Here is a 27,269-nt window from a genome sequence, read left to right as displayed (position 1 = left end):
ACATATACTTGTTCGACTAAATGAGAGGAGAATTCGTAGTGTAAACAAAACCTTAGTCTTGCCTTCTTAATATGTTTACCCCTACTTTGGGGTACAGCCCCCAGCTTCCCTACCTTGTTTTTTTTTTCTTTCCACCCCTCCCCCTTTTATTTTTAAACAATTTTCCTCTTTGCTGGGCTTTAATCTGCATCCCTCAGTGGGCCAGTCCCACCCACAATTGGTCATTGTCCCCGCAGATGCCTTCTTGCCATGAATGCTCACAGCCTTCTTGGCTGCCCTGCCAGCCCCTCGCCAAGGAAGAACAGAGGGTCTTTCTCTGGGGTGTGCTGAGACGTGTGTGTACCGAGCTGGCCCGGCCGGGCTGTCCTTCTAACACGTCTTCACGCTTTTCCCTTTCTGACTGAGGACCACACGATCGTCTGGTCCTTTCTCGTTTTGAATGTTCTTTTTGTGCCCACAGAGAAAGAGATGACCTAATGTCCGCGCTGGCTTCCGTCAGAAGCAGCTTGGCAGACGTGCAGCAAAGAGAAGCCAGTGCTTATGAGCAGGTGAAACAAGCTGTGCAGATGACCGAGGAGGCCAATTTCGAGAAAACCAAGGCAAGTCTAGTAACCAGACTAAGTGAAAGGCATGCCGTGATTGCTGTCCACCCCCCCCCCCCGCCCCCGCCTATTTCTTTACTTATTCTTCTATAACTAAACGCTTTTTTCCAGACACGCAAAGTGAATACCGATCTGTTCGTGTTGACTTTGCTAAATGAAACCAATTTGCTATTTGGAGAGTTCTTATTCCTCTGCAAACACTCTTGTTATAGCACTATTCAGCGAACATGTGGCAAAATACTTGGAGAGGCTTGTACGCTTAATCTTTTTATTTGCTGATAATTTGTGATGCTGTTAAAATCTTAGCACCCCTATGTCTGTGTTCATGTATGACTAAAGACAAATGTTTTTTCTCTGCACACAGGAAGTGTTGGGAACACCCAAATATGCTACAGGTGATAAAAATGTGCCTTTAGCAGCATCCTCAGCTAGGAGCCTGGCCCCACTGTGTGCTAGGTCAATGTGTGAACTGGTGACGGTGACGACAGCAGTGGTTAACACTCGGCGGCCAGGTGGTGTGCTGAGTAATCTAGGGGATCACTGTCGCAGGAGCAGACCGGACAGACTCCTCAGCATGACCGTCCAGGTCCGCCCCAGTGCGGCCCAACCCTGACTTTTCCACCCTGCCCTCTCGCTACACACTTTCCTATGGGACCCGTGTGCTTTCCAGGACGTGGCCCACAAATGCCCCTTTCCATGAATTCGTCCACGCTCTGCTTTTCTGCCCTGCATTCATCTGCGAAATGTCTGTTCAGACCAGTGAGGCTCAGCTCACGGAGCTGCGTTCCTCAGCCTCTTCTTGTTCGGACTGGTCTCCTCCTCCTCTATGTTCCTGCCGATGCTGCGTGTAATTCAGGCGGCCGTTTCCCTGTCTCTCCCCACCAGAAGACGTTGAAAGTCGGGTCTCTGACAGCTATCATTGTGTTACTGTTCACTGGGTCATTTAGGTAAAAATTGCATAATAAGTGTGTGTTGAATTAAAGTAAATTATTAGCTTTCAATATGAATTTTTGTAGTTTTAAAAAATTAATGGTTAAGAACTAGAGAGGCTATTATGAATACATAGCATTTTTTTCATCAGTAATAATGAAAGGATTGATTTCCAAATAGTTCACAAGATGCAGAGCAAGTTGACTAGTTTCATCACTAAGGCATGTTAAAACTCACTAGTAGTGTTGCTTTCTGAGAGTAAAAACTGAGATACATGCATATTTTAATTTTAAAACCAACCACTTCATTAGTGAGCTATAAAATACTTTGTCCTCATAGTTAGTTCCTTGACATTTCCGCCATCTAGTGTTCAATTTTGCAAATTGCATGCAAGTAGAAGGAATTATTTTTTATTATATATTTCTATTTATAGTGGCAGTGAAAACACCGGAGAAATTTGTAAGATAATAAATTTATAAACTAGAAAATAATAATTCCATGCCTATATATTCCATTGTAAAGCTACCTTGGATCAAATTTCTACTCTGCCACTTTCTAGGTTTTTGATTTTAAACAAGTTACTTAATGTCTCAAAGCCTTAGTTTCTTTAACTGAATGGTAAGAACCACTTAAAATTTAGAGAGGGAGTTAAATAAATTCTAAAGAAACAGTTTAGTAAAGCATCTGGCACATAGTAAGTGCTCAATAAATGTTTTTGTTTTCTTTGAAAATTGCAAAGATAACAAAAAGAGGAGATAACTTTAAAAGAGGAAAAAATTAACCTGGAAAAAAATGAGGGGGGAAAGCTATAGGCTTTTCAGTGATGCCTTTGTTAAGCTCCAAGATGAAAAGGTTATTACCCAGTCTGTAGACCTGCAGGCTTCTGTTCGAAGGGAAATTGTTCACTTTGGCATGAAGTTACCATTAGCATATATAAATGAGATAATCTTCCACAAAAAGATTGTTTTCAAAAATACCAACCCAGTAGGTTGAATAAATGCCCCCAAGCCTTTTCTTCTTTTCAAGGATCTAAATTATTCTTTTTCCTGGATTACAACAGAATCAGAAAGGCAAGAATTATAACCCTGAAATTTTTTTTTAATTTTTACATTATTTTATTGTTGTTCAATTACAGTTGTCTGCATATTTCTCCCCACCTCTCTACCCCACCCCAGCCAAACCCACTTCCTTCCCCTGCTTCCACCCTCCCCCTTGGTTTTGTCCATGTGTCCTTTATAGTAGTTCCTGAAAACCCTTCTCCCCACTATCCCTTCCCCCTCCCCTCTGGCTATTGTTAGATGGTTCTTAACTTCAGTGACTCTAGTATAACCCTGAATTTTTTAAAAAATCATAAAAGCATTGAATATTTGATTGTAGTAACAGGCATAGATAATAATGCTTCTTGACATGTACATTATCTACCACAAAATAAAAATAAATTATAAATATCTTGAAAATGGTGGAATAGGGATAAGACTGGCTGATAGGTTTTTGGTAAGCAAGAATTTATAAATTAAATATCAATAGTTTATGCTATTCACAAGTTAAATGCTTAAAACGTGTTGGAAACCATTTTTATTTCTGCGGGCCTTATTTCCTAAAAATAATGACATTTTCACATGTCTTAACGTTTACATTCGTAAGTGTGAAAAACGTGTTTCTCATAAGATCTTTAATTATGAATTCTATCGCAAGGATTTCTAGGACCCTAACCCTGGCAGTTGGGAAGGATATTTCTGTATTGTAAAATAGCTTTCCTATTTAAAAAATTGAGTTGACTAGATATAAATTTCTTTCAGAAAGCATTTTGGCCCTATTAAGATAGTAATGCATATTCTTTGGTTTAAGAAACCAGGGTTGGGAATATGAAGAATGACCACATAAAATGACCACAAATAAAGAATTTCCCAGCAGAGAAAAGGTCCCTCGAGGACTGAGTCTGCTGGGTGGGAAGAAAGTATAGTTTCCCAGCTCCTCCTGACCTACAGCCATTCCCACCCTTTCCAGGGGTTGTGCTGGGGGGCAGGGAGGAGCCCCCACCTGGGCAACTACTAGGAGAAATGGGAGCCGCAGGCCGGAAATCCCTTGGTCACCCATGGAGATCTATCAGTTAACTGTTATTGACTGTTCAGTGACCCAGCCTTTGGGAATTCAGTTACAGCTTCAGAATGGCTCGGTGAATATAGTTAGGGCCTACTGAACCAGCTGGGATTCTGGAAACTAGGAGCACGAATCCGAGAGTTCAGAAGAAAAAGCTTTAATAGAAATAGTGTATGAGTATTTATTCAGTAGAACCAAATCTTTCTAGTGAGCAATATCCACGGTAAGATCAAATCACTTTTTTAATTCCAAGCATTAGTAAGCAGTAGTATTTGTTTTCTTCATCGTGACCGGGCATCTGTATTAAAATCAAAACGAATAGAAGTAAATGCTACATTATAGTATGGAGTCACTGGTCACGCACCCAGAGTCATCGATAACCAGTTTTTAACCTGGTGTTTTCATTTGGTGTCTCATTCCTGCTGACTCGTCCTAGTAAGTCCTACTACAGAGAAGGCCGACCTTAAAGCCAAGGCTTCCGCCACGGTTTTTAAAGTCATTTACGACTCCGTGCTGCGTACCTTGTGCTTCACATCATCTCATCTTGGCTAATATTAGGCCTCTTACTCTGTCAGGACCACTTACTACTCTCCCTTGTTCCTGAACTGAGCGAAGTTTTTGAACGGATTTTGTTGCTCTTCATGTCAGCCTGATCTTTAGCTCTGTCTGCAGCAGTCCTTTCTGCTGTCTCTACACGGAATGAGGTCGATTCCTGAGTTTTTGCTCAACTAAAAAACCTTCGGATCGGATATGTTGACTTATACACAACAGTAATTTTATTCTTTCATACCAGTGGTATTCATTATTAAGCAAAAGTTGTGGACATTTTTATTAGGTTTATATAAAGTATTTTTCACAAGAGCAATTATATTCTGAAGCACAAAAGTCTCTAAATATTGTAAGTTCCAGGGGCTTACATTTTAGAAAAATTATACTTTTCATTTGTCTCAAAATCTCATTTTCACTTTTCTTTCAAAACCATTCTCAACTAGAAGTGGCCTTGGGATGAGTTCCCTGCGAGAATCAGGTGTTTAGTAACTGATAAGTAAATACTTTCTCCAGGAGTTCAGAAACTTTCCAGAAGAGTTTGAAAGGAACTGTAGTTTAGTACTTTGCAGAGGCGGAGAGCCCACTTAGCCTGGATGGGCATCGTCTGCATTCACTGCACCTTTCACCAGAGGGGGGCAGAGCTGTGCCTGCAGCTCACGGTCCCTGCCCACGGAGACCACTGCCGTCCCCGTGAACAGCAAACGTGACTGCGAGAGAAGTTTAGACTAATGGTCAGTTATGGGTTTTTAAATTAGTAGAAATGGAAGATGACAATTTCATGTTACAGAACGAAGTTGTAAATGCTGTTTTGTGTCTTAACTTTTGATTACTACCTAATTTCTGTTACAGTTATGTGTGTAAGGAGAGTGAACTAAATCTTATTTCTAAAGCAACTTGATCATTGAATAACATTAAAAACGGAAGCTTCTACGTAGTGATAAATTCAACACCTCATTTTTAAATTCTTATCTGTTTATTATTTAAAGTATTCAAATAACTCTAATCATGAGCAAGTAAAAAGTCAGTTGAATTGGATAGTTCCCCATTTCTTGTAGTCTACACACGAAATATAATTGTACATATTGTAGTGTACACATGAAATGTAATTGAAAGTCCTAGAACACTTTAGTTTTCTGGTCCCCTTTTCGGAATTCTTACTCATCAGTAGCCCTCATCAAGGCCTATGACCTGAATTTTGTTAGTTTATAAGCTAATGTAACCTTAGTTATGAAAGTGAAATATGTGAATAAACACATGTTATATCACTAAGTGGTATTATCGAATAATATAAAGATGTTTGAATTGACTTGATACTGTATCTTAACTATTTTAAATAAAAGTTAAGCCTCATTGTCCCATTTCCCCGTTATTTTTCTGAATTCTAAGCTCCCATCTGACTCTGTCTGGCAGGCTTTAATCCAGGCTGAGCAGCTGAAGAATGAACTGGAGAGGCAGGCAGAGCGACTCGGGAAAGAACTTGCAGCTCAGCAAGAGAAAAGGGCCTTTGAGAAAGAGGCGATGAAGAAAGAATTCACAGCAGAAAGGGAGGACATGAGGTCCAAGGTACTACATTCCGTTTGCTGGCTGCTTCGCGGAAGAAGGGCTTGGGGCAATGTGCCCGATGGTTCAGGGGCTGCAATTCTTGACTGCACTTTATATTTTAAAATCTTGTAAGCAGTCACATTTCTTATAACGTAGAGTTCATAAAGTATTTCCATTTCCCATGTATTTCTCCCTGAATTATATTCTCTGACCTCTGCAAATGAATAATCAGTTTGGTCCCAATAATCCATCTGAAGGCCCCGGGTGGCTGGAGCACAGGAAGTGAGGGGCAGGGTAGGGGGAGTAGCGCTTGGAGAAGCCTGGCGGGGCCACATCATGCATGGCCTTAGCATCCATGGGAAGGACTTGGAATTTTATCCAAAAAGTGGTGGAAAGCCACCGAATGGCTTTCAGTTAGGCAGTGCTGTGATGCCATTTACTGTTGATAAAACCCATTCCGTGGATAGGCTGGCGGGAGAAGCGGAGTAAGTGCTTGGGGATTCGGCAGGGGTAATTCCAGGGAGCCCGGGTGGGAAGTGATGGCATCTTGGACCCGTTTTCCAGGACTGTTTCAGATCATTTTTACTTTCCTCAAGTTCTCCGCTTTGCCCTCACTCTCAGCAGAGAATACCTTCTAACAAAGAAAATGTTAGGTGGTAACCACCTCACCTATTTCTCTTCCCCTCACCTCTGCCTTGAAGTTTCATCCGCACGCCAGCCCTGTCGGGGTGGGAGAGGCTTCGTTCTGATCCTTCCCTTTCCTCTGGGTCCCGTTCCCTTCCGCCACCCCAGGGACCTCATTCGCAGTCCCAGCCCCTCCTCTGAACCTTTAAAGTGTCCTTCACAACAGCCTCTTTCTCACCCAGGAAGAGGACTCTCCAGTTTCTCTCACCTGGTGGGAGAAACACTCTTGCTTCTCGCCTAGTGGTTCTCAGACTTGGCTACTCAGGAATTCTAGAACTCTCATGGCTCAGCCTGCGCTCCAAACCCACTGCATCGAAATAGCTGAGGGGACGATCGGGGGTCAGTGTTATTTACACTTGTCCAGGTGATCCCAACATGCAGCCAAGGTTGCAAGCCACCCCAGCAATTCCACATCCCTCCTCGCTCTTCCCCTTAATAGCCCAGTGTCTTTAAGGATTTGTCCTTAAAGACAGGTCATCTTTATTGTCCCACCTCCCATGCGCTCTGCAGCCGGCAGCATTTCAGCGTCTGTGCCTCCGACAACGAAGTTACCATGGCTATGAGGGCCTTCTTGTGCTGTTTTTGGTGACTACTTTTTCGTTCTTATTCTCCTGGAAAGGCTCTCTTTCCTGTTTCCTCGGAGTCTATATTTGTGATTTGAGAGAATGATGACGGTGCCTTTTTGGTCGCTCGGAGTCTCAGGTGTCTTTGAGACAGTGAAGGTGGCATTCAGAGAGAAGCTCGGAAAGGCAGGTAGGAGTTAGCAGGCGCTATCGATTCAGCTCGTTTTAGCTCCACTGTGGCTTTAATTCCAGAGGTGCTGCTTTCTAAACCTTCAGCTCTCTAGTGAGCTCCCGAACCCACCTCCTGCCCCTCTCTTCTCTCCTAGTGGGCCCACTGTTCATCCGCCTTCCCAGCTCCCAAGGCTCTCTGTCATCTGTCTCCAAACTCTCCCTAACCCTACTTGTCATCGAGCCACCCAAGTTCTGGAGACTCAGGCCCCCAGGAGTTCAGATTGCCTGTTTCTGCGGCCCACTGCCGTGCACAGCCCACGATCCCTGGTTCCGCAGCCCGCTGCTCTTGCGTCCAGCCTGGCCTCCTTCCCAGCTGTTCTCCACACCACAGCCAGGACGATCTTTCTGGAAGGAACATGCCGGTAGGTCGGTCTCTTGCCTCCTGCTTTACAGTGCTTTCGTGCCTCCCTGCAGCCCCCTGGCTCACATTTAGGATCATTTGGCGTAGCTTAAAGATTCTCCCTTTTTCTTTCCCTCTGTGGCTCGTGAGTCTCACCCCCCTTCTCCTTTCTTCGTTGCCACCATCCTGATCCACTGGTACTTTCGCAGGCGTGCCCAGGTGCCACTCTCCCAGGCTACGTTTTTATTCCAGGATTTTGCCTGTGCTTTGCACCCTGCCCAGAGGAAGCTTCCTCTGCCTTCTCTGATGGGTCCTTCGAAGTTCTTCTTGACCCCACCTCCTCTCACAGCCTCCCAGAGACAAATTGGGAGCCTCCCCTGTGGGCTCTTATAACTCAATTTATTGCCAGTTCTTGTTGAATGGTTGTCTCTCCTAATTTACTAGGAGTCCCTTGACTGTATGGTCTCTTAACATCCTCGTAGCTTGGGACATTCCTCTCACGTAAAGTCTGCTCCATGTACTTTTGTCGAATGACCACATGTAATGTCAGGGGTGTGAATCAAATGCTGAGAGTCCAGATGATCAGAATGGATCCCTGTCTGTAGGAGATCACGGAAGGCTGCGTGGAGGAGGTGGCATCTCAACTGAGCTTCAAAGAATAGGGAGCAGTGAGACCTGCAGATATGGGAAGGAATACTGGCCTCATGAATAAAGCCAGGAGAGGTAAAATTGGGGACCTAGTGTTCGTGTGTGAGAGAGAGAGTAGGACCAACTGCAAAGACCAGCTGTGGTTCACACCTGGGAGGTTTTGATTTCTGGGTCGTGTAGTGGAAACTTTTACCTGGCAGAGTAGTTCTATGGTATAAAAATACCTTGCTGAGCATTCCTGGGAAGAAAGGACGAGGATGGCTGAAATGCCCTGGGCAGTGTCCCAGGGGCTCGCACAGGTAACAGAGCCTCTTGTTCGTACTGACAACTATTTCCTGACTGAAGGGACAGCAGAAGGACAACACATTTCTAAGCCTGAGTCATTTGTTTTGCCCCCACTAAGTCTGGGCTGTCATTTGACCTCAAGGCCCTGCCCTAAATGCAGGTGTCTGAATGAAGAGCTGGAAGCAGTGCCAGCTGTCCCAGCCAAGGGCAGAAAGTGGCTTCGGAGTAAAAGGCTTCGGGGTTGAATCTAAACTGACCTTCCTGTGACCTTGAAGAATTCATCGGACCTCTCCAAATGACAAAAGAGTCAATAATGGAGTTCATCTACTCAAGGAATTGATTGGGTTAAATAAGGTCATGTTGTGAAAGTACCTAATATAACACCTGACTTGGAGGGGACATTGAGTAACTCTTAGCTTGTGGCTATGATCGCTCTCACTCCAGAGGAGAGAGAAGCAGTCTCACTAGACAGATTTCTGGGATCCTCGTGTGAGTGAAAGCAGACAGACTTGAATAGAAAGCCCAGCATTACTTTTTATTTATTAGCTTGGGCAAATTACTTAATTTACTGAATCTCATTTTTTTCAATCAAAAATTAATCCAATATAATTCTGTCTCCAGGGGGATTAAGAGAGAATGTGTATCATACTGCCGAGCGCAGGAAGTTAATGGAATAAGGAGACAGGCCAATTAGTCATAATGTTGTAAGTGTTCTGGAGTTAGTGCTAGAGCAAGCGTCCTGCTTTCTTAGCAATAAGGAAGGCTTGCTTGCAAGACTTTTAGATTTTCTCTTTCTAGTATTTTTCTTTCTTTCTCTTTTAAAAAAAAATTTTGTTTGTGTGGCAAGCTCTAGGCAAGCAGATGTCTTCCACCCAGACAGGTTTTGAATCATTCCCCCACGAAAGGTGCTTGCTGTGAGTTTGCTTGTTGTCTTCCGTGATGGTCCTTGGTTGCGCTGAGCCCCTCGGGTCTGTTATTTCCATCAGTCATTCATCATATCTTCGCTGAGCTCCCTCTACGGTCCATGCCCTTTCTCACTTGGTCCCCTGGAAAACAGCCCTTTGCTGGAATCCCTAGTTCTTGTGCCTCTTGTACAGGGAGAACCACTTTGTCCCACAGCCAGCGTGCTGGGGACGGCTTCAGTGTAGACATTGCTGTCAAGCTCTCGCAGCCTGGGTGTCCTTGTCTCTTGCTTGCCCCTGTCAAAGTGTAAAGGACTTACTCGATGTCATTGGCCTGGACACCCAGCAGTGTCGCAGCTGTCTGTGTTACTTCTGTCTCTGCAACAGATGTGTGTGGAGAAGCTCCTGCGGGGTAATGCTGACTTCCAGATGGTGGGCGTGGGGACAGGAAGGTGTGACGACGGGAGGGGAGGCCTCGGGAAGTGGGTGACAGGAGGGAGTGGACAGGTAATGGGCAGAGGAAAGAAGTGATGGGTGGCAGAGGGGAGTGAAAGGAGTGTGATTTGTTACCTGCCTTGTAATAGAAACTGACGCAGCTTTTACAATGAGCACTTTTCTAACATGCCTAATAGTTACTTCAGAAACCACACGATGTTAGTATGTTTCCCATAAGCTATGTCTCTGCTAGGTAATATATAGTTGTCAGTAGCTGGCAGTTAGAGTTTGTCACTGCTGTAGAATTCCGGAAGAGCCTTAATGACACATTCATAACGTAGGTATTCATGAACTCGAATTTGTATCTTAAGGAAATGAAATTAGTATCTTTGGTTTGTTTCATTTAACTTCTTTTGACCTTTAATTTTAGGTTCAGACTTTCATGTGCATAAGGATGGTTTGTAGGACGGTATTAGCAAAAGTGATTTTATGCTCAAATTAGATTTGTAGCCAATCTTTAGATGTTGAGGACATAGAAACAAGAGTAAGTCAAATAGGCAATCCTCCACAACCCCCAGCAAAGTTATTGTAACTACTGTCTAAATCAGGAAATTGCCACAGGGCTCATTATTTTCATGTGTGCCAAATTCACATGTACATTTCAAAGGCAATCTTGATTTTATCACAAAATTTTAGTTGTAAAACTGAACTTGCATCCACGGCAGCGCACTATGGCAGAATTCAAACATTATTATTTCAAATTCATTATCAGTTCTTATTTTAACAGGTTAAAAACTGATAGATACCCCTATATGTCTTGCTCTGGGGTAAGGCAGCATTTTTTCTTCATTTGAAAACTGCTAATACAAATAAGAAATTAAGAGTCTAGAAAATTTGTACTTATGGAGAAGAACAAAGTGTAATGACAAACAACAGAACTTAAAGGCTCAATCTAAGCTCTAGAAAGCATTTCTAACACTGAGAAGAAAAACTAAGAGCCTGGTATCCATAGTCCTTCAGGAAAGCCATGTATTCTCATTATTACGTTACTGATCGAACGTTTGGAGCCCTTGGGGAACGTGGACGTTCTCCGGAGGAAACAGACAGAGGACAGAAACAGGGTGAGAAGCACCGTGCTGGAGGCATGCAGGGCCAGGGCGTGATAGGGGCACAGGGAGGTGGTTGTCGGCGCACGTGCCAGAGTCCTGGTCACACTGTGAGCCACCAGTGTGGCATGGACAGCGACCAATGAGAATGGACGCCAGCTGCCGACAGCAGGCACAACTACCCCAGTGCATTAGCTCAGCATCAACCCTGAGTACGTGAAGGGGCTTCTGCTTGGTGCCGGGAGCTAGGGGTCGAAGAAGCCTTCCTGGAGGAGAGGAGATAATGGCTGAGCGGAATCCTCCAGGAGGCATAGGGCCAGCGAGGAAGTGGGAAGGCTGGGGAACTGCAGAGCCCCCTCTTTGGCGGTATTGGCGATACTGGCTCATAGACCACCAGTAGCTCTCTGGGGAGATGCCTGCCTCTCCAGCCTTCCTAATCAATTCCTTTTATGCCGTCTGGACGGGAGAAGGGCTTAAGAGTCCTCTGATTCCCGGACACCTCCTCTGAAATTCATTCACGTCAGTCTCTTCCGTAACTTACACAGGCGTCTGCTGTTACCATGGAGGTTCGCCCAAACCTTTGATTTATCACCATGTTATATGTGTTGCAAAATGAGGGACGAGGCCAGGGAAGTACATACCTAAGTCACGCAGGACAGAGCGTGGAAGAGGTAAAGAAGTGCACGTACCCAGCCCACGGGGAGACGACTTACAGAGAGCTCAACGGCTGAGGCCCTGTGACGTCAGCCCCCTTTTGGTACTGAGTTTGCCCAACGCCATTATCATTTAGGACTTTTACTTCCTCTTACAGATGTTGACTCTGTCTCAGGATATTGCCCAACTTGAGGCCCAGGTGGAAAAGCTCACGAGAGAGAAGGTTTCAGCTATTAACCAACTGGAGGAAATTCAAAAACAGCTTGCTTCCCAGGAAATGGATGCCACAAAGGTACAAAGAAAGATTTTAGTTTAATAATTACTCAAGTGCTTTCTGACACATTTTCCCCTAAAGTACAAAGCTCAGAAAGAAGTTTGGCGCAGAAAAGTTTTGTCATTTCAAGATAATAAAGGTCCACCTAGTTGTCACTCAGCAAAACGAATACAGTGCCTGCCACCAGCAGGCCCTTCGCTGGGTGCAGCAAATACCATCCAAAGGTCAGTTCAGAGACAGGTCATGTTCTCACAGAGCTTCAGAGGTCGGTGGCTGAGACAGGCCTGCAAATAAGCCGGCTTTATTACTTTAATTACTGAATATTTGATAAAACTAGTATTTCTAAATGTGCTAATTAGTCGTTCTTGCCAGAGGTAGCATAGGTTTGGTCTTCACAATAACAGTGAAAGGCATATTTACGTCATGAAAAATGTGCTTCACATACAAAATTGTGCACCTCCCACTCCTTTTCAGACCTGGCCTCTAAAACCAAGATTCTAAGACTACAGCTAATTATTCTGTTGGTCTTTAAACGTATACTGTAAAATGCCAGTGTTTGCTGTATGAGCACCACAGACTTGTGACCCTGGAACTGAAGTATTTACTGATCTTAACTGACCAATGGAAGGTCCGCATTTAAGAAACACTGGAAGTCCACGTAGATTTCAGTAACCAGTTGCTTTAACACTAAGAAACAAAATATGGGCATGCATGACGTAATAAGGTAAATGAATCTGTTTTTGACCAACGTATAGATTATTTTAAAATGCATGCCCTTTTCATATTGAATTTTATTTCTCAACATATTTTCCTAAATTTTGACACATTTTAATGCCATTGTTGTTTTATAATTTAGTAATTAAATGAACTCTGATATACATTAGGAAAGGGAGCCTGTTTCTTCTTTTTCTTCCTTGAATTTATATAATTATCACTTGTTTTGTAAAATCAAGCTAGCAAGTACAGAGGCTTAAAAATATTATTTTTGCCAATATAATTGATGTGTTGGCATGAAGGGAGGGGTGGAAGGAAGAGAACTGATGCAGAGGAATGCGAATGGTTAAGCCGGATTTATGGATTTACGGATGAACGCTCTGGCCAGAGTTTTCAGTTCATTGTAGGGAAAGCACTTCCGGTTCAAATGTGTACAGTAAAGAATGAACATCGTCTGTCTTTAGAACTGTGCAAAGGGACTCAGGCATCAGACCAGTGCCTTGAGGTTGCTTTCAACCTTGAGATAAATATCTAGTCCAATTTAATTTGTCAATTTATTTTAGCTAGGATTTAAATGTTACTGATAAACTTGTCAAATGCTAAACTGAAAGCAGTAAGGCAAGGGCACTTTAAAAATTAAATCAAGGGGTAAAATCATTTGAAATAAGGCCTAATGCTTATACATTTACTACATATAATAATTTTGTGTTGGTGTTGGGCTTTACCCACCGTGGTTGTACAGTTACTATTTTCTGATATCACCAAGTTGCATATTTTCATTTCATTCATGTACGTACATCACATAGATTGGAACAGGGCAGAACTCAGAGAGGAAGTAAATTAAGACCCCTCCAAGTTCTTTTTGCACTCTTAATTTTTAAATTTTATTTAGCTTTTAAATGAATAACTTTTTGCAAATTACTAATTTTTTTGAAACAGGAAAAACCAACTCACACAGTGAAAGCATTTGTATTTCAGAATGTTTAGTAACCTCATTACTTTCCTCGCTCTTTGAGGGAAAAGCCTAGTGGCTTTTCCTTCAGTCTTGTCACAGTGAGGAGAACTTTTGAACGCGGACCAGTTTCTTTTTGAAAGTATTTTTTATTTGAACATGGAAAACACACATAGCTTTTCTAAGATCCTAGTACCTTGATAATGATGGCACTAATTTCCAAAATTCTAACCATTATTTTCAGAGAAATACCAAATTTGAATAGTTTCAAGCAAATATAACCACTGCACAATACGTGATTTTTAAAACTTGTTTTTGTAAATGAGAAGCTGACTTAGAATTGTGTATTAATTCATCTCTCTCCAGGTTCTCATCCCAAAGGCTTACAGTTTCTTTATTTAGATTTATCTGCTAATTGCTTTTTTCAAATATATTTATATCTGTAGAGATGACAGATTGAAAAAGAATTTATGATGGACACTTTTAAGATACTATGTGCATTCATTATTTAATGATACATTAGAGTTATTTCACTTAGATGTGCATTTTCCTTTTATGTCAAATCGACAGCTATTAATACAGAGCGTGCCAAGTTTCAGTCTATGACCTTCACCCGACAGTCCTTCTTAAGTACACAGCACTGTGCATGGAGAGATGACATTATCTGCAAAGCTTGCAGTGGATCCTGGCTACTAACCCTAAATACTAGTCATACAGTCAATCAGCAGACAGCAAAATTCCTTCATACATTTCCTTAAATAAAAGCCTAACTGATAAAGTATTTAAAGGAAAGTTATATAATATAGAGTGTATATTTAACCATAACAATTTAAATGAATAGTGGCATAGCTTAATATTTTAATTAATAATTTTGCCTGATTCAAATTGAGATGATATTGCATTTTGGATGATAATATACAATTGAAACTATGATTTTACATAATAAATCATGAACACATTCCTTAGTTATGCATTTCTTTATCTGTAATCTGAAATCGTTGGACTCCACAATTCCTGATATTGCCTCCACGTCTTAACAGAATATTGTATCGAATGTTCTAATAGAAAGTGCCCTTCTTAGATAAGTTTTATTGTATTTTATTTACATGACCTCTAGGGGGCACTAAAAGATCTAATTGCAGGCATTGCCTGGTAGATTCCGGCAGCTATTGATCTAGTTTTTATACTCTAACAGGTGTGTGGGGAAATGCGCTATCAATTGAATAAAACCAAAATGGACAAAGATGAGGCAGAAAAGGAACACCGGGAGTACAGAACAAAAACTGCAAGGGATCTTGAAATGAAAGATCAGGTAAGAGATGACACAGACGCACAGCAGTTAACACATAACTCATGTTCTGTCCGGAGCTGATGTGGTTTTATTCCGCAGTCACTTATTTCTATTATGTTGTTTCTAACTAATCGAACTATTTGGTTTAGACTATTAAAAGAATTTCACATGTAGTTGCCTCCGATTATCACCTTTCACATGTAAGGGCGAGAACACCACTGCGTGCATATAGAAATCCAATCTGACAGGTCATAAATATACTTCTGGATATGTGTATCTGTTACGTACAAAATTAAAGAAGACTGTTCTAATGCACAGTTTGAACCTAAAATATACATACGTAAAGTTCTTGAAAGATGCCAACTTGAATCCCATTTTAAGTGAAAAAGTTTAAAATTTGAAAGATGAGATGAGTTGACGTGTAAATATGTCAATCAAATTGACTTTTGGCAGAGTGAAACCAGTTTTAACTAAGTAACCACCAGTACGTCTGCTCAGGGTGCCCAAACACAGTGAAATTAGACATGTTAACGAAAAATCCTGCTTCCTCCGGTTTGAACAGATGTTTTATATTAAATCGTTGTTGAGATCATATAGATGCCCCACTTTTAATTGACAACACAGATAAAAGGGTTAGAAAGACCGCTCTAATCGGCTGGCTAACTCTGACTTTCTATTTTTATGTTACAGTACAGAACACTGAAGGCTTCCATTCTTTATATTCAAGGAAAGCAGGTTGATAAATCTATTCAATTAAAATAAGACCGAGGTCTTAGTATCAATGTTTTAAAGAAATTGCTGCAATTTAGAAGTAGGTAGCCCTAAGTAAACTTTTAAAAAAAACGTGTTTCTAATTCAAAGCACTTTCCTTACATTCTCCAACATATTTTCTCTTTCAACGTGATCATCTCTCTGTGACGCTCACACAATTGGAAAAATACTGAAAACCAAAGTAATAATGAAACAGTATACTAAGTTTTTCAAGTCAAAACTGAAATCCCTGGCTCTAAAGTAAAATCTAAACAAATTAAGTTCTGCCTTCGTACCATTATATTCAAAGCGTTACAGAGTTTTACATTTTCAGAAGAATTTTCATTACGAACTTGTACAAATAATGGAACTGTTTTCTTCCATCCAGTTGGGGGCGTGCCTGATAGTGAAACTGAAAACTCTTTTTACAGGGACTGAAGGTTAGAACTACCAGGCCAAACACAGAACTTTCCTTTGCTGATGCACTGTGGCTTGTTCGTAAAGGGTCATGTTGGCACGCCTTCATGATACGTACTCATTATTTAGCTTTTGTGGCATTCTATAGCATCGGCCAGCTCAATGTTTAGGATTAACTGGAAAAGCATAGCAAGGAAGATTTTCTGACCTATTTAAATTTACATTATGATGTTCCAAAGAGAGAAAACACTATAGGAACAATGACATTATAATAGCACTTGTACATGAATGACGTGTGTATAATATTAGTCTTTTAGCATTGTCTCTCACGTCTCGTTTTAATTAACCAGCGATGGTGTGGAGGCTGAAGTGGCAGGATTTTAAAAGGAGCAGTTTTCATTTGAAAACATTTCCTGCTAGATAAGGAAAGATGAGCAGTTTTATAATGATTTTTAGTGTTGTTTTTCGATAGAGATGTGCTTTTTCCGGAGATCAGAGCGTCAGGAATTAAACCTCTGTGTGGTTACAAGGTGGTTGTGCTGTGAGGTCCTTGTTCCCATTCTTTCTGGGACAGAACGTGAGGAAGTCTTATAGGTAGCCTTTGTCACCGTTTTGTATGGAACCGACAGTTCCGGGAGAGAAAGTGGCGGTGTCTCATTCCATGGACGATCTGAGCGGCAAAGTGGCAATTGTTCTCTGGTCTCTCGGCCATGACCCGACCTTCTGTCTCTAAGACCCAGGAGCTACTTTGCTTGGCCACCATCTGCACTCAGGAAAGAAATTTACATTTAACTTTCAGCAGCTGGGCATGTGGAGCATTTATGGGAAATACCTGGAATAATATAAAGTGTGTTTAACTTTTTAAGGGTTGCAGGTTGTGCGGTTCAGAATAACAAGCAGCCTGCTTCTAGGGGTACAAACAAGGGTGATCCTCGTAATGTAGTCATTTTATCCATATTTTTGTTAATCTGACCACTTGGTACATTTCCAAAGTAGGTGGGAAACTGAGATTGGAATGTGGTGAGAACAAGGGCTTTTTTGATGTATCCAAAACAGGGCAAATGGCTGATCACCAGAATCATTTTCCTCGTGACCCGAGGCTTGACTATGGCATAATTAGAAAGTTTAGGAGAGTAACAATGACAATATCTTCCTCCCACTTCCTCCCTTTTTAAAAAATATTGTGTCAGGAATCCACGAGTGGATCATCCTTTCCATCCACTCCTTGGTGTGCTTTAGCTTTGAGAGCTCCTGTCAACTCCCAGGATGATTCTTACACACACACCCCACCCCACCCCCAACTAAGAAAAGAAAAGAAAAGGATATTTGGTTTGGAGGAGAATGGAAAAATCTGTATCTTGATTTTTGTTAGAAAGTTTTTGTAGGCAACAGGCACACACATACCCCATCCTAGGAATTTAAAAACATGTATGAGGATAAAGAGAGTATTATAATGAATTTCTACATATCCATCAGCATCGTTGTTTTTGCCTGTCCTATCCCATCTTCTCACATTTTTCCCCTCTCTCCTCTTTGTTTTCGTTTTCATCAACTTTGTCCTCTCCATCCTCTCTGTCTTCCGCTTCATCTTCCTCTTGTCTTCTTCCTCCCCTTCCTCTTTTGCTGAGGCATTTAAGAAAGACCTCCGACATTGTCATGTCACCCATCGATACTTCTGTGTGCATCTATGAAGTATCTTTTCACAGTCACGGTCGTCTCACACCTGAGAATATTAACAATAACTCTGTGATATCGTACCATGCCCAGCCCATATTCCAAGTTCTCTCACCATCTCCACCATCTTTGTCTTACAGCTGGTTTATTCGAATCAGGGAAATAGGCATGCAAGAATGTTGTAGCATTACCTTCTTTAGCAGGAAATACAGGGAAGCAGTACAGAGTTTCAACTTCCTTTGTCTATTGTTTTATTAAACTTCACACACGATAACTTGATCGTGCTTTATATTTATAAGGTGCCATCATTTGAAGCAAAGATGAATCAGTCCTGTGGGAAACTCTTTGAGGGACCCGCTACCATGCAGCAGCCCCCCTCACCGTGTCCTGGAAGGAGCCCCGCGGCATCTGAAACTCGTAACCTAATGAATTTCAGAGCCTTACGCTGACGACTTAGGAATGCTGCAGGAAGGCCCTCTAGCACCCTGGCCTGGCCAAGGTTAGCTGACTCTGAAATGAGTGGAATTTTCTTTGTCAGCTTCCGTTTGGTAGATGAATCTCAGAAGATGTTCCTAATAGCCCCTAACCTTCGATCAGGGTCTCGCGCAAAATAAAAATACAGGGCCCTTCGTTCAAAAAGCAGGCAGAAAGATTCGAGGTATAAAAATATAAAATGGTTTCCTTTCTTCTGCAGTCTGTCTCTCACTTAACCTGTTCGTGGTGTTTTCTGTTCGCTACTTAATGTTGGGGTCCCTCCAGCACAGCGGTGCTCAGGGGAGAGCTGGGCCCCACACATTTCCCCTGGGCCTGTGGCTTCTGGGCACTCCCTGCCACTAGCCGCAGACCCACACACCACCACAATGGGAGCGGGGGGACTCGTTCTCCCCAGCCCGAGCTGGTCAGACACATGGCCCCTAGAGATGGCAACCTCCAGTGCAGACATGCTTGGTCCCTGCGTCAGGGGGAGCAGAGGCTCCGCACTGAGTCCCCTTGGTGTGCGGTGCTGCGGTGCATCCGGCCTGGGACAGGCAGATCACCTGCGTGTCCTGCCCTGAGATGCCGGGAGTGTACACAGTCAACCCAGCCTCCCCTGGCCTCATCCAGGCTCCTGCCAGTGGCAAGGGACAACAGCAGAACCAGTGCCACCCTGGGTGGAGGACAGCAACGTCGCAGGGCCGGGAAGAGGAAGCTGAAGGGGTGCGGGTGTTTGAGACCTGCCCTTGGGCTGCCGACAGACGGGGACAAAGGAGAGCGCACGCAGGAGCCGGGCCACACCGCCCCATCAGACTGCACTTCGGAACGCAAATTCCGGCAGAGAAGCCTTAAGCATTCCGGGATGTGGAACGCAGAGCATCACACTGCAAGCACTGCTCTTAGGCCCAGGAGGCTGCCCTGGCCGTGGGGGTGGGCAGACAGAGGTTTGGGGGACTGATGCCCATGAATACACACACCCCCTGCCGTACACAGACGTGGCCCACGGACCCACGGGTGGCTTTCCCAGATGCCGCTGTATCGGAACCGGCCACACCACTCTCTAACGTAGTGTCCGCACCGCCTCGCTGCGGCAGAGACCACGTGAGCCACAGAGGCTGAGATATTTGCTGTCGGACCCACACTGTCACAGAAACAGTTTGCCAGCTCCTGCCGGAGGTACAGAAATAAAGCTGTTGAAGTTTCCCACGCCTCTGAGAACGTGCAGCTCAGTGCGATACACAGGTCACATGGCACACGGGCACGCAGTGCGAATTACAGATCCGGGGTGGTAGAAATGTACACTTGAAGCCTATGTGGTCCTATTTACCAACCTCGCCCCAGTAAATTTAATAAAGAAACACATGGAGCCTCGAGGGAGCAGGCTCACCGATGGGAAATTATGCCCTGGTGGCGTGAGCGTGTTTACAGCACAGCGAGTATGCCCCATCCCTGGTCCTAGTCCTCTACCGGCATTGCCACTCGGGGGGGAAGGACTGGCGACAGGGCCATTCTCCTGTCGGTGGCACGGGGCGTAATAATGGCTTCGGTGGGGATATAAATATAAAAAGTTGTTTTGCATTTACAATTTTGTTTTTAGGTTGATAAAAATATCACAGGTAAAACTCTCTTACCAATGTTGTGTAAGTTATAATTCGAAGTTGTGGCTACTGCTGGGTAGGAAGCACTGACATTCGAATTTCCCTGAGTGGGGCAATCCACGCAGATATTGAAGGGTAGGCGCTTGTACAGAAGAAACAGATTAGGAAATTCCGGCTGAAAAACTAGGGCAAGAAAGGATTTGGGGTTTGCTTATGTCTACAGCAGTGTGATTCAGCGGTTTAATAATTCTGACATCGAACACGGACTGTATCAACACAGGAGTAATTTCCCAGGCTCAACTGAATTAATTAGATAGTGGGAAGGAGTGTGTCTATATTGTCTGGCTTTGTGTGAAGATGAGAGGAAGCCTGGCAAGTCCTAAAAATAAGTCCTACTTAAAGCCAGAGAAATAAAAGCAATCAGGGAAAGCTGAAGAACGGTACCTCTTTGCTCTGGGAAGACTGGACTCTTGCTCACTGTCTTCAAGGGCGTGGCAGAGTCTTTCAAGGACTCGCCTGTTCTTGATCTTCAATCTGGAAAGAATAAGAACCAAGTGATTTAATCTCAGGAACTGGAGGTCACGATAGCCAGAAATAAGGACTTTCTGACAGTAGGAAGATTGGAATAGATTGTTGCAATGGGCAGCCGGGGACTTCCTCCTCTGAAATGTTAGCTTTAAACAGTGCCCACTGCATGGACTACCTGGAGATCCCGCTAAAAGACCTCTGAGGTCCACTGGCTTCTATTTGATTCTGGAAAACACCCTCGAGATATGTCACTGTATCTGTTCAAGGGGCCAGTGGTGGTATTCGTCTTTTTCTACGTGCAATTTCACACCAACATTCTCAAGTCAAACCCTGCTCGGCTCCGTTCCCTGCTTTGTGTCAGTAATTCTGTATTCTCTCTTCAGAAGGCTTTTGGGGAATATACTGAGGTAGTAGACGGCTTCTTGAGAGCTCGACTTCAGAGGCTTTTCCAACTACCACCTGCAGTCTCACTCCCCTCTCCCAGAGACGCCTGGGAGGGGGCCACTTGGGCACGTCGCTCGCTCCTGTAATCACTCGGCCCTGGCGATGACAGAGCTGCTCCGCTCTCCAGCGTTCTTCACACTCTCCTTGCTGGAGGCTTGGCGCCTCCCTTCCCCTGCTCCCCACTCCGACACCAGCCCTTCCCGAAGGCTTGGCCCGCCCAGACCAGGATCCTGGACCCTGCGGGGTGAGAGCTAGAAGACCCAGGTCCTGCCCTTAGGGAGTTTATATTCTAGGCGAGGAGACAGAGTACACATTTGAACATGCCTTAAAAATACTTGCAAAGCAGAATATCGACAAGTGCAAATTAATGTAGTGTGAACTTCGTGCTGGCTGCAGCCCACGAGAGGGAGAATCTGGTTCCATGTGTGTGATGCAATAAAGCTTTTTTTTTTCTTATAGCATCTTCCCTAAGTATGCCCTAAAGCATTGTTCAGCATACTTGGAGAAATTTGTGTTCTTATCACCGCCTCACCAAGAATTCTGAGAAAATTCTTCAGCCTGGCGTCTGTCTAATCAATCAGGCTCTTTTGTTCTTGCCTTGTGTGACGCCTGAATGGGACAAACAGGATTATGTAAATAATTCAAAACAGCTCCACTTAATAAAAGCTGATTGGAGTTATTATTTTTCTAAAAGACCATGTAAAATAAAGCTCATTTCTTCATTTTAAATCATAATTGTGTTGCTACAGTCACAAAATTAGCAGTTAAAAAGTAAGTTTGAATTTTTTCTTTTTTGACAAAAAGGGACAGTGCCAGATTGGTCCAGTAAATAACACCAAGTCGGATTGCTCGGGGCATTTAGCATTTACCAACTGTGTTAATGACGTGGGCCGTGACTTTAGGGGGCAGACCATATATACCTGGTTCATAGAAACACCTCATGTGCCTGAAAAAGAGGCATTCGGTTTTTAGGCGAAGATTAGAATACTGCTCACCCTAATAATATAGTTTTAAAAAATCAAATGTAGAAACTATATCTGCAGAAACTATAAGCAGAAACTATATCTGAAGATAGAAATGTAAGGCTATTTAGGAGATAAGGATATAATTAGGGAATAAAACAAGCCCATTTAGAAATAGTATGCCTGATGGGGTAAATATTTAGATACAGATGTTTGTCTTTGGATAAGAATATAAAACTGTAAGCTCAACTCAAGCAATATTTTCGTTTTAAGGAAGGAAGACATAAAATTGATCAACAACTGCCCTGAAGAAATAGAACTTTTTTCTAAATGTTCAATTTCATTGGATGATACATATTCTAGTCCTTAAAAATTTGTTTGGTTGGACTTGAAAAGCTGGACTCACAAGGCCAACCCACCAAGCTTGCACAGTGTCCTCTCGCGGACCAAGTCTGCCTCTCTTCAAACGAGTGTCCCCACGGGTGGCAAGAGGACAGGCATCCGACAGAGGACAATACTTAAGTTTTTTTACAGTCCAGATATATTAGTAGCAATACCCAGTGAAAATATTACTACTTGCCACATATGTATATATTTAAAGACAATATTTATTGTATAAACATACGCACACTCACAGAAGCCAATAATTCCCTCACCCAACAGAGCAAATTGTTTTCATTTCTCTGTTTTACCTTCCACTTTTTGTCCATATGCATATATGATATTTGCAAGGAGTAAACATAGCCTAGATGTAATTTGGCTTTTTACTTTTTTCACTTAACAATATCTTAAGCATTTTTATGTGTCGCTGCCTATCCTACACAGAGATGCCTTTAATACGGCCACTTACATGTGCTTTTCAGGCAGTCATAAATTTAGAATCCTCCTGCCCTAAACTTCACTTGTTCTTGTCATTCAGCAACCCTATATTGCCTGCACCGTGCTGGCCTAGGATGAATCTCTGTTCTTAAAGAGGAAAGTATATAAGACAGGGATGCAAATAATTGTATGTCAAAGAGAACCTGGTAACTCCCATCAGCGAACTACAAAAAGGTGTGGGGATTGGAGGAGGGAGACATGGGTCCCGGAAGGACGGTTAAGATGTTGCCCAGTGTAGGCGGGAGAGGAAGGCATTTCGGTTGCAAAGTCCAATGGGGAAGCTTGAGCAAAGGTTTGGGGACTGGACGGAGGGGTGAGGCGGGGCAGGGAAGGAAGGTGCACTCAAGGAGCATATGTGTCTTTTGATTCCATAGCGTACTTGTATACACGACCACAATATCTTAAGTGGCAAATCTCTGTTGTAGAAGATTCCCCATAGAAAATGGGCTGCGGGGAGGTCCAGAGTCTCAGCGCAGTGGCCTGTGTGTAGCGTCCTGTGCACCCTGCAGCCAGGCACAGAAGTCCAACTCGGGAACGCCTGCACGGCCTCCTCCTTTCCTTTGCAGTATTCTCCATGTAGGGAACCCTTTTAAGGTTTTCAAATTTCAGATAACATCCTATAAAATGTCATTTTATTAACAATCTTAGAATCAAGCAGGATTAGCATATTAGAAATGAAGAACTGACAGTTACTTTAATGATTTAGAGACGACTTCCGCACCGTTAATGACGGACGGAAGGCGAAACACGGAGTATACAGGGCATGACTTTAGCTGAGAGCTGTGTGTCCGAAGACCCGACTTCTTGCACTGGCTTTCCAGCCAGCTCTCCGAGCAAACCTCTCAGCCACTCACTTTCTCTCCCAGGAAAGTGAGAAGCTTAGATAAGTGATAGCTCATGTTTTCTCTAGCTCTAAATTCCTGTGCTTCTAGAAACATAGGAAATTTTTTTTCTGCCTCGCTTCATTATGCATTAAGTATTAATAAAATCATTAAAAATTACATGAGTCTCAAGTGTCATTGCAAGTTTCCCAGTTATTTACCCTGATTCTGTAAAAGTGACACTTCTGTTAAGATAATAAGAATGTAATTTTACTGTCAGCAATTTTCAATTGTATTCTTTACATTATCATTAATAATAGAACAATAAAATGTCTAGCCTTTTAAACAGTTGAATTTAATTACAAGACAGACATCATTTTATTTGCAAATAAAATATATTTACTGCTCATACAAGTCCTGTGGTCTGGTCTGATAAGGACATTGAATGTGATAAGGTGAGGGCTCAGTAAAAGGAGTGGCTCATCGTGGTGGGAGAGGTTTTAAAGGGATTTTTTAAAAGGCGAAGCATCTTAATAGATATTTCTCCAAAGAAGTTATACAAATGGCGAATGAACAGGTCAATGTGCTCCTCATCATTAGCTATCAGAGAAGTGCAAATCCAAACCAAAATGAGATACGACTCCGTATCTACTAGGATGGCTAAAATAAAAAACATAGATAATAACAAGTGTTGGTGGAGATGTGGAAAGATTGGAGACTCATACATTGTTTGTAGGATTATAACATAGTGCAGCAGCTTTGAAAAAGGGTCTGGAAGTTTCAACTAACAAGTTCAACTTAGAGTCACCATAGGATCTGGCTGTTCTACCACTGGGTATATATACCCAAGAGAATGAAACATGGCCTCACAAAAGCATGTTCACGACTGTTCATACCAGCATTACGTATAGTACTCAGAACTGGCAGTAATCCAAATACTCATCAACTAACGAATGCATAAATAAAATGCGATCGTGTATATCTATGTCTGTTGTACACGCTGGCAATAAAAGAGAATGCATACTGATGCATTCTACAGCAGAGCTGAGCCTTGAAAACATTGTGCTAAGGGAAGGAAGTCAGTCACGAAGACAACACATTGTATGATTGTCACAGAACAGACCCAGGGGGTGGGAGGTGAACGGTATACTATTACCGAGTGGACCCACCCCAGTGCTCCGGGGGTCCCCCACCCCATACTAGGTTCACCTAGCCTGCCACCAGGGAAAGACGTCTCTCAATGCCAGAGATTGGTGAAAAGGAAAGGGATTATTTATTTAAAGAGTTATACAAACTTAAGAGTAATAATGACAATGTCTTCATTGAGATCCCAAAGTCCTTTAAAGTACCCACAAATGCACAGTCCTCCCTTCCCCCTCTGCCCAGTCCAGGGTACCGTATCTCAGAAGAAGATACAGAAGTCCATGGTTCTTCTCTGCCAAAGCCGAGTGGTCCCAAAAAGACGCCGCAATGGCTGCCGGGCCTGGGTTTAAATCCCAGCGCCAGTCTTCCTCTGCCTCACCATTTCCTACTCTTACCACAATTGGCCACAGATGCAAGCATTCCCATATTTTTCCAGCTCTACTGGGCTGCCATAGTAAGTCCAGGCAGGTATGGCCCTGTGGTTTGGAGCCAATCATTTCCAAGCTCTTACGCAGACTCTGTAACCAGGGGGAGTTGCCTCCCAGTTACATATTGGTTGAAGTCACTCCCATCCCCCTGGCTCAAAGCACGGCCACAGCTGTTTAACATATCTATGAAACCAGTTAAAGGTTATAGACATGTTAAATGACCATTCTAGAGGTTAGCTGCAAAACTTGCTATGCAAAACAACTCTGAATGGCCCTGCTCCATGTGTCCCATCCCCCAGCTCAGACTTGTGGGGGTGAGGACATCCTATATATATATATTTTTTCTTCTAATATTTCCTGAACACCGAGTTCTAGACCCCATTACAAATCCCTATTTGCCCCCCACCCCCCACCCCGGCCCGGCTGCACCCTGTCACATGGTTCCATTATACAAAATTCACAGAATGGACAAACTGTGGATTCGTGGTTGCCTGGGACTGGGAGTTGGCAGCAAATGTTAAGTACTGCTGATGAGTATAGGGTGGTTTCTTTTGGGGTGATAAAACGTTCTAAAATTGATCACAGTGATGGTTGCCTGACTCCAGATATACTAAGACACATTCAATTGTACACATTATTGGTGGGATTGTGTGTGAATTATGTCAGTAAAGCTGCTATTAAAAAATAAGATTCTGCTGTAAAGTCATATTTCAGCATAGTCGGGAGGTGCTGCCCAGTCTGGCCCTCCTGCCTTCTCTCTGCCCTCACCTCCGACTCCCCCCACCCCACCTCACTCCTCTGCTGCTACCCTGGCTTCCTTGCTGGGAGTGGAAGGGAAGGCCATTCAGGCAACAGGGACAGGGTATGCAAAGGCACTGTCTGTGTACACCCGGAGGGCAAAGGAGGTACAAGGGGCGGGAGTAGAAAGACTGAGCCCCGGAATACTGAAGTTTCTTGCCGGAAGTGGCTGTCAGCCACTTGAAATCAGAGTGTGTAGCGGGACCTCACTGTGGTGTTAATTTGCATTTCCCTAATGATTAGCGCTCTGGAACATCTTTCAGCCCCATACGTCTAGCTTCTTCAGTTACACCCGCTGCTGCACTCTAGTTCCAGGCTCGCCGTCTTCACCAGGGTGGTTGCAGGAATGCCCTAACTGGCTTCCCTTTCCCTGCTGCCCCCCACTGTAGTCTCTCCAAGGCCAGAGGGATGTTGTCAAACCCCATGTCAGATCCTGTCACTCTTCTGATTACCACCCGCCAGTGGTTCCCTGTCCCCGTCACTGTGAATGATCTGCAAGGTACTGTGCAGTGGGGCCCTCCTGCCACCTCTCTGACCTCACCTCCTACTCCCCCCACCCTCCCACCTCACTGCTGTCCAGCTACCCTGGCTTCCTTGCTGTTTCTCACATGCACCAGGTGCACTCCCATTTTCAGGGCCCTTGTGCTGGTGGTTCCCCTTTGCCAGGAACTCGATGCCTCATGATGGACTTTGCAATCACGAGCTTAATGCCTCTAAGCCAGTGGTCTAACGTCATCTCCTCCGTGAGCCATTCCCTGACCACCGTACTTTAAATTGTGCACCATTTTCCAATACCCCCGACTCTCCTTTCTGCTTTATTATCTTACTTATTTTGTGTTCCCCAACCACAGCATTAGCTTCATGAAAGCGTGTCCCCTTAGTCCATACTCAACACTGTAGCGAAAGCAAAATAGGCATCACGCTGTTCTCCCATTTAACCACTCGGAGTGGCGTTCCAACCGCCTTTAGAAACAAAGCCCAGCTCCTTCCCGTAGCTTATGAGGCCCCGTGTGATCTGATCCCCACCTGTCTCCCCACTGTCTTCTCTCCTCCTCTCCCTGGCTCCACCGCCCGGGCCTCAGTGGTTTTCCTTTAGCTTCTCAAACATGCCAGCACAGACTTCTACCTTCTATGTTCTTCCCCGCTCTTCCTGTGCTTAACCAGCTCTTTCTCTTTCCCTGGTTTCTGTTAAACCCCTCCAGTTCTCAAACTACGAACAGATAGCCTTCTCCTCCCACCCCCCCCCACACCTGCCCCGTTATTCTCTCATAGTACCTTATTTGTTTCCTTCATGGAACTTATTTTACTTTTTTATTATTTGTTTACGTTAAAAAGTCTTTCTCTCCCGTTGAAATGTAGGTTACTTGAGGTCAGAGGCTTCTACTGGTCTTATCTCCTCTTGCATTCCAGTGGTTTCATACCTGACACACGTTAGGAGCGCAGTAATTGGATGGATGGGTTCAGGCCAAGAGTTGGGGCGCTATAAGTAGACTGCCACTTCTCTGCCTGCGGCCTGGTGGACGTGGGCAAAGTCCTTAATGTGTTCAAGTT

At 43.6% G+C, this 27,269-nt stretch overlaps 1 protein-coding gene across 1 annotated transcript in view; it reads left to right on the top strand.

Annotated features, from left to right (window-relative positions):
* SDCCAG8 (SHH signaling and ciliogenesis regulator SDCCAG8) overlaps positions 1–27,269 on the top strand; it is a 181,024-nt gene that overhangs the window by 39,643 nt on the left and 114,112 nt on the right. Inside the window, exons 9-12 of the mRNA XM_024576157.4 lie at positions 461–599; positions 5,592–5,744; positions 11,729–11,863; positions 14,707–14,823. Of these exons, the coding sequence (XP_024431925.2) occupies positions 461–599; positions 5,592–5,744; positions 11,729–11,863; positions 14,707–14,823 (544 nt within the window). The remainder of the gene's footprint in view (positions 1–460; positions 600–5,591; positions 5,745–11,728; positions 11,864–14,706; positions 14,824–27,269) is intronic.

The sequence above is a fragment of the Desmodus rotundus genome, chromosome 10 (genome assembly GCF_022682495.2).
Source record: "Desmodus rotundus isolate HL8 chromosome 10, HLdesRot8A.1, whole genome shotgun sequence".
Lineage (NCBI taxonomy): Eukaryota > Metazoa > Chordata > Mammalia > Chiroptera > Phyllostomidae > Desmodus > Desmodus rotundus.
The sequence above is the reverse complement of the archived record's forward strand: the minus strand, read 5'-3'. Positions and strand labels throughout refer to the sequence as shown.